Consider the following 8,559-nt stretch of genomic DNA (forward strand, 5'->3'; position numbering starts at 1 on the left):
GATGGCAACTAACAACAACAACAACAAAATATGTGTTGGAATCCTAACCCCTATACATGCGGAGCCCTTGTGGCACAGTGGTTGAGAGCTCGGCTACTAACAAAAAGGTCGGCAATTTGAATCCATCAGCTGCTCCTTGTAAACCCTATGGGGCAGTTCTACTCTGTCCTGTGTGGTCGCTACTGAGTTGGAATTGACTCAATGGCAATCGGTTTGGTTTTTGGTTTATACCTATGGAAGTAATCTTTGGAAATATGGTTTTCTTTGTTATGTTAATAAGACCATACCCAAGTAGGGTGGGTTCTAAATCTAATCCCTTCTGAGTTATGTAAAGAGCAGATTAGACAGAGACACACTCAGGGGGGAAGACAGACACTGCGTGAGGATCCATTACAAGCCAAGAAACCAAGGAATGCCCAGGGCTACTACTGACAAGGAAAGAACCAACACAGCCAAGACCCTGGTTTGGACCTTCAGCCCCCAGAACTGTGAGAAATAAATGTCTGTCCTTGAAAGCCACCCATTTGTGGTATTTGTGTTGCAGCAGCACTGGGAACTTAGACACCATGGAGTCAGGCTGAAGATGGACTCTAGCTGAGCCCACGTCCTTGCTTAGCCCTCCCCTGCCTCTGCCTGCTCCCCTCACCCCCTCTCAGGTCTGAGAGTTCCCCTCCACACATCACTTGTGCAAATATCCTTGCCTCAAGCTCTGCTTCTAGGTAACCTGAACTAAAACAAGGATTAACAATCAGAATATTAAGCCTGGATGGCACAAGTGGTTTGCGGTGGACTGCTAACCCAGAGGTTGGTGGTTCAAACCTAACCAGCTGTGCCATGGAAGAAAGTCCTGACAAACTACTTCTGTAGAAAAATTACAGCCAAGAGTAGTTCTACTCTGTAACACATGGGGCCCCCATGAGTCAGGGGCCGACTCAACAGCAACTTGCAACTAAATTTTCAATTACCTTATGCTGGGAAATTATAAAATCAAGTCCACTTTTCTATTAGCCTTTTTCAACCCAACTAGAGTTACTGGTGCTTCAATTCTCATCCACACAAATAATACAAGTGGTCATTCTGACCGTACTTAGATCTTACAAACCTTCTGCCAAGTCCCAGATGGAGACTCTGTTTTTGTCCCCAGTCTTAGGGAAGTAGATGTAGCTTCCATTGTGTGACACAGCAGTGAGGCCGGTGCGATCCAGAAAGGGGGCAGAGACCCGGGGCTTCTGAACATAGGTGAGATCCCAGACTTTGAAAGATGAGGACTGTTGGGAAGCAGATGCCACCAAGTCCCTGCCCCGGGCCAGCAGGCTGACGGGTGCCCCAACACCTTCGAGGATGTCCAGCAGAGTCCCCTGTTCTGACAGACTCCACACCTGAAGACAGAGAACAGAAGAGCTACCACAGTGATTCTCAAAGCGTGTTCTGGGGAACTCCAGACTCTTAGTCTCCTAGTGCTGCTATAACAAAAATACCATGAATGGGTGATTTTAAAGAACACAAATTTATTTTCTCAAAGTTTAGGAGGCTAGAAAATGACCAGCAACTATACACGTGGACCTCGCCAGATGGAATACACAGGAATCAAATTGGCTACATCTGTGGAAAGAGATGATGGAGAAGCTCAATATCATCTGTCAGAACAAGGCCAGGGGCCTACTGCACAACAGACCTCAATTGTTCCTATGTCGGTTCAAGTTGAAGATGAAGAAAATTAAAACAAGTCCACGAGAGCCAAAGTACAACCTGGAGTATATCCCACTTGAATTTAGACACCATCTCAATAATAGATTTGATACATTGAACACTAATGACTGAAGACCAGACGAGTTGTGGGATGACATCAAGGATATCATACATGAAGAAAGCAAAAGGTCATTAAAAAGACAGGAAAGAAAGAAAAGGCCAAAATGGATGTCAGAAGACACTCTGAAACTTGCTCTTGAATGTAGAGTAGCTAACGCAAAGGGAAGAAATGATGAAGTAAAAGAGCTAAACAGAAGATTTCAAAGGGCGGCTCAAGAAGACAAAGTAAATATTATAATGAAATGTACAAAGACCTGGAGTTAGAAAATCAAAAGGAAAGAACACTCACGGCATTTCTTAAACTGACATAATTGAAGAAAAAATTCAAGCCTTGAAATGAATGATTCTACGGCAAAATATTCACACAGGGTACATCAAAAGAAGATGGAAGGAATATACAGTCACTGTACCAAAAATAATTGCTCGATGTTAAACCAGATGAGGAGGTAGCATGTGATCAAGAACCAAGGGTACTGAAGGAAGAAGTCCAAGCTGCACTGATGGCATTGGCAGAAAAACAAGGCTCCAGGAATTGACAGAATATTAATTGAGATGTTTCAACAAACTGATGCAATGCTAGAGGTGCTCCCTTTTCTCTGCCAAGAAATTTAGAAGACAGGTATCTGGCCAGCTGACCAGAAGAGATTCATATTTGTGCCCATTCCAAAGAAAGGTGATGCAACAGAATGCAGAAATTATCAAACAGTATCATTAATATCACATGAAGTAAAATTTTGCTGGAGATAATTCAAAAAATGGTTGTAGCAGTACATCAACAGAGAACTACCAGAAATTCAAGCCAGATTCAGAAGAGACATGGAACAAGGAATATCACTGCTCATGTCAGATGGATCTTGGCTGAAAGCAGAGAATACCAGAAAGATGTTTACCTGTGTTTTATTGACTATGCAAAGGCATTCAACCGTGTGGATCGTAACAGATTATGGATAACATTGTGAAGAATGGAAATTCCAGAACACTTAATTATGCCATGAGGAACCTGTTAGACCAAGAGGCAGTTGGTTGAGCAGAACAAGGGGATACTTCGTGGTTTAAAATCAGGAAAGTTGTGTGTCAGGGTTGTATCCTTTCATGATACTTATTCAGTCTGTATGCTGAGCAAGTAACCCGAGAAGTTGGACTATATGAAGAAGAACGGGGCATCAGGATTGGAGGAAGACTCATTAACAACCTGAGATATGCAGATGACACAACTTTGCTTTGTGAAAGTGAAAAGGACTTGAAGCACTTACTGATGAAGACCAAAGACTGCAGCCTTCAGTAGGGATTACACTTCAACATAAAGAAAACAAAAATCCTCACAACTGCTACCTCATGATAAATGGAGAAAATATTGAAGCTGCAACAGATAAGAGAGTCCAGCTGTGTCCTATTAAGCCAGACACTAAAGTGATTTGCAAAAACATAAAACAATACCACTCTTCCCATGAATTTTTGTTGTTGTTTTTTCAGAAAATACAGTTATTTTTCACAAAATAATGTTATTTATGTTAGCATGTAATGGTTTTGTTGTTATTTTTGAATGAATCAATGAATAAATATTTTTGGGTTTTCTCAGTATTCATTTTCAATTTGGTAAATATCAATAGATGCTAAATGCAATGTGGGACCCTGGATTTGATCCTGGAATTGAAAAAAGGACATTTGTGGGAAAACTGGTGAAATCTGAGCAGTCTGTAAATCAGTTAGTAATATTGCCCAGTGTTAATTTCTTAATTTTGATAAATGTATCAAGATAATGTGAGATGTTGACATTGAGGGAAGCTGGGTAAAGGGTATATGGGAACTCTCTGTACTCTATTTGCAACTCTTCTTCTGTACATATAAAATTATTCTAAGTATTAAGTAACCAGCTGCCGTCCAAATGATTCTGACTCCTGGCAACCCCTTTGGTGCAGAGCAGAACTGCTCCATAGAGTTTTCAAGGCTGTGACATTTTGGAAGCAGATTCCTAGGCCTGTCTTCCAAGGTGCCTCCTGGATGGGTTCAAATCACCAATCTTTTGTCTAGTAGTTGAGCGCTTAACCATTTGCACTACCCAGGGACTCCTCCAAAATAAATAGTCTGTTTAAAAAGTCTATACATCTATCGATCTCCACCATTTGTCTGTTAGTTTGTTGTACTGTGGTGTCTGTGTGTTGCTATGATGCTAGAATCTATGCCACTGGTATTTCAAATACCAGCAGGGTTACCCATGGTGAACAGGCTTCGGCAGAGCTTACAGACTAAGATGGACAAGGAAGAAAGACTTAGTGATCTACTTCCAAAAATTAGTCAAAGAAAACCTATGGATCACAACAGAACTTGTCCAACTTGCTTGTTTTAGCTTAGACATGTCATCAGGAGGGACAAATCACTGGAGGAGGACATCATGTTTGGTTAAGTAGAGGGCCAGTAGGGGACAGGGAGATTCTTGGTGAGATGGACTGGCACAATAGCCACAACAATGGACTCAAACATGCCGGTGATTTATGAGGATGAAGCAGGACCGGACAACATTTGGTCTGTTGTACATAAGGTCGCCATGAGTGGGAGTTGACTTAATGGCAATTGCCTGTCCGTCTATCTATCTGTCTGTCTATCTATCTTTCAATGAATATAACCTTCAGTATGGATTTCATCTCAATATAAAGAAAATAAAAATCCTGACAACTGGCCCAATAAGCAACATCATAATAAAATACTGCACTTGTCAAGGATTTCAATTTACTTGGATCTGCAACAACACCCATGGAAGCAGCAGTCAAGAAAACAAACAATGCATTGCATTGGGAAAATCTACTGCAAAAGACCTATTTTAAAATGTTAAAAAAACAAAGATGTCACTTTGAAGACTAATGTGCATCTAACCCAAGCCATGGTATTTTCAATCGCCTCATATGCATGTGAAAGCCAGACAATGAATAAGGAAGACCAAAGAAGAACTAATGCCTTTGAATGAACAAATCTGTCTTGGAAGAAGTACAGCCAGAATGCTCCTTGGAAGGGAGGATGGTGAGACTTCATGTTATGTACCTTGGATAGGTTATCAGGAGGGACCAATCCCTGGAGAAAGACATCATGCTTCGTAAAGTAAAGGGTCAGTGTGAAAGAGGAGGACCCTCAATGAGATGGACTGACACAGTGGCTGCAACAATGGGCTCAAGCATAACAAGGATTGTGAGGATGGTGCAGGACCAGGTAGTGTTTCGTGCTGTTGTACATAGGGTCACTATGAGTTGGAGCTGCCTCAACGGCACGTAACAACAACAACAAGGAGACTAGAAGTTTGATTCAGGGTAGCAACTCTAAGGGAAGTCTTTCTCTCTGTTGGCTCTGTGGGAAAATCCTTGTCACAGCTTCCATAACCTTGTCATTCCTCAGTTCCTTGGCAATCTCCACATGGCATCTGTTTTCCCCTCATTTATGCTTTCTTCTCTCTGTGACAATCTGTTCTTTTTATATCTCAAAATTTATTAGGTTTAAGACACACACCCTATATTGATATGGTCTCATTAGCATAACAAAGAAAACCCTATTCTAAATGGGATTACATCCACAGGTATAGGGATTAGGATTCCAAAACACATTTTTCAGGGACACAACTTAATCCATAACACTTGGGGATCCTGCAAAATCAAGACTATTTTCATAACAATACTGTTATGGATTGAGTTGTGTCCCCCTGAAAATATGTATTGGAATCCTAACCCCTGTACCTGTGGATGTGATCCTGTTTGGAAATAGGGTTTTCTTTGTTATGTTAAGGAGATAAGATCTGAGTAGGGTGGGTTGTAAATCTAATCACTTGGGAGTTATAAAAAGAACAGATTAGACACAGAGACACGCACACATGGGGGAAGACAGATGCCGTGTGATGACTGTCTACAAGACAAGGAAGCCAGGAACACCCAGGGCTACTGACAAAGAAGAAATCCACACAGCTGAGACCCTGATTTAGACTGTGACAAAATAGATTTCTGTTCTTTAAAGCCACCCACTTTTGGTATTTCTGTTATGGCAGCACTAGGTGACTAAGACAAATACTAACATGTAATTTGCCTTTTTCACTTTCTTTCTCTCGTAAGTATTCAGTGGAGTTTTCCACTTGCTTTGGACGTGTTATCAGAAGGGTTTAGCCCTTGGAGAAGGACTTCATGCTTGGTAAAGTAGAGGGTCAGTGAAAAAGAGGAAGACCCTCAATGAGACGACTGACACAGTGGAACGGGCAGTATTTGGTTCTGTTGTACATAAGGTCACTATGAGTTGGTATAAACTCAATGGCACCTAACAACAACAACATCTGTCTGTCTACCTATCTATCTCTTTCTCTCAGTGGACATAACCCACATAAACAAAAGCTCTTTGGAGTCCTCAATAATCCTTAAAAGTAAACCAGAGACTTCATCAGCCTGAGACCAGAAGAACTAGATGGTGCCCGGCTACCACCAATGACTGCCCTGACAGGGAACAAAACAGAGAGTCCCTGATGGAGCAGGAGAAAGGTGGGGTGCAGAACTCAAATTCTAGTAAGAAGACCAGACTTAATGGTCTGACTGAGACTGGAGGAACCCCGGAAAGCATGGCCCCTGGATTCTCTATCAACCCAGAACTAGAACAATTTCCAAGGCCAACTCTTCAGACAGGAATTGGAATGGACTGTGGGACATAAAGGGGTACTTGTGAGGAGTGTGCCTCTTAGCTCAAGTAGATACAAGAGACTAAATGGGCAGCTTCTGTCTGGAGGTGAGATGGGAAGACAGAAAGGGTTAGGAGCTGGTTGAATGGACATGGGGAATCAGGGGTGGAAAGGAGGAGTGTGCTGTCACAGTATGGGGAGAGCAATTAGAGTCACAAAACAATGTATGTATAAATTTTTTGTATGGGAGACTAACTTGAAATGTAAACTTCATCTAAACTACAACAATAAAAACAAATTAAAAAAAAAAAAGTATGATGGGGTCCTAGGACCAAAACATTGGCGAACCATTATTCTACCGCTTGGTTTTTACACCAGCTTCAGTAACTTTGAACTTAACCGGAATTTTCCTTCCCACACCCTGCTCTGTCCTGCAGACCACATCCTCCCAGTTTTTCAGATTCATTGGACAGTTGTTCAGGTTCATTGGGAACACCATCTCCTTCACTGACCATTTGAGTAACCACCCCCAGTCTGCTGCTGGTCCCCAGAGATATCCCCATATTCTCCCGATGATCCACCCTGTTTTGCCTGTGCTAGTTTTCATGAGTTTTTGTACCTGGAAGTCAAAAGATCCCGAAAGAATCATATTTTCTATTTCAGAGTCAGAAAGGAGGGTGCCAGCCAGGATCTCCCCCTCACCTGAATGAGTGAGTCTCGGGACCCTGTGACAATCAGATTGTTCTTGGGACCAAAGACAGCCGTCTCCACTGTGTCCTCGTGTTCCAGATCTGTGGCCATGAAGTGGTGGAAGCCCTGTGAGTCAGCCAAGAATATCCGCACAGATCTTCCAAAGCCTGAAACAGCAGTGGCAGGGTTATGCCTTCTGTTCCTTGAGTATGAGAGTCATTCAATCAACCACGATTTTTTTGAGCACCTACTATGTGCCAGTGGAAGGAACATAGTTGGGGACAAGAGAGACATGGTCCCTGTTATGAATTGAATATGAGTTGGATTCCTAACCCCTATTCCTGTGGAGTGGAGCTCTAGTGGTGCAGTGGTTAAGAGCTTGACTGCTAACCAAAAGGTCGGCAGTTGGAATCCACTAGCCACTCTTCGGAAACCCTATAGGGCAGCTCTACTATGTCCTATAGGGTCGCTATGAGTTGGAATCAACTAGACAGCAATGGGTTAGTTTTTTTTCTTTTATTCCTGTGGAGTAATCCCGTTTGGAAATAAGGGTTTCTTTGTTGTGTTAATGAGGCCATGTCAGTGTAGGAAGTGTCTTAAACCAATCCCTTTTGAGATATACAAAGAGCAGATTAGGAGGGGTGGGACCGAGATGGAGGAGTAGTCAGATGCTTCTGGTAGACCCTCTTACAACAAAGACCCGAAAAAACAAGTGGATCGATTATATATGGCAATCTGGGAGCCCTGAACATCAAAGGCAGAGTTGAGGAACTGGACTGAATGGCAGGGGGAGGGAGAGACAGTTCGAGGAGTTGCCAGTCCTGACCCAGCGAGAGCCTGAGCCCTTCAGGTCTGATCAGCTTGGGGGTGAGTGGTGAGGCAGGCAAGCAGCAGTGCTCGGGAGGTGCATTTTCCACACTGGGAGAGACCCAGCACCAGAGTCTACACGGTCACCCAAAACCAGTGAGAAGCAGCCCTGGATTGGCGAAAGACAGGTACTTGCGTACAGCCTACTGCACAGATCAAAAACACCCTCCTTAGGGAAAAACCTCTCTCCCTTTTGCCTTCCTGTTCCCTGCTCTGCACTGGGTCCCAGACCAGCTTCAGCAATTGCTGAGTTCCCTAGGCTGGAAGTAGGACCCATCACACACCCAGAGCCATTCTCCCTGCCTTGGAGAGTGAACAAATTAACAAACAGGGGAAAAAATAAACTGCCACCTCCCCTAGACCATGAACCCAGGGTAGGCACAGCTCCTTTGCCTAGGCACAGGCATAAGGGATCCACGGACTCTGAGTGTCTTTCCCCCTGCATAGGTTTGTGTGGGCCCTCATTACTGCAGTACAACAGGGTATATATTGGAAGTCTAACTTCAACTGTTTCAGCAGTGAAGTGGCAGGTTCTTGACATTTGACAGTGCTCC

The 8,559-nt window shown here is 43.1% G+C and overlaps 1 protein-coding gene across 1 annotated transcript in view; it reads right to left on the bottom strand.

Moving 5' to 3' along the window:
* NWD1 (NACHT and WD repeat domain containing 1) overlaps positions 1–8,559 on the bottom strand; it is a 95,437-nt gene that overhangs the window by 13,917 nt on the left and 72,961 nt on the right. The window contains 2 exon segments of the mRNA XM_004384514.1: positions 1,103–1,379; positions 7,151–7,305. Coding sequence (XP_004384571.1) covers positions 1,103–1,379; positions 7,151–7,305 — 432 coding nt within the window.

This window comes from Trichechus manatus, unplaced genomic scaffold, assembly GCF_000243295.1.
Source record: "Trichechus manatus latirostris isolate Lorelei unplaced genomic scaffold, TriManLat1.0 scaffold00122, whole genome shotgun sequence".
Taxonomy (NCBI): Eukaryota; Metazoa; Chordata; class Mammalia; order Sirenia; family Trichechidae; genus Trichechus; species Trichechus manatus.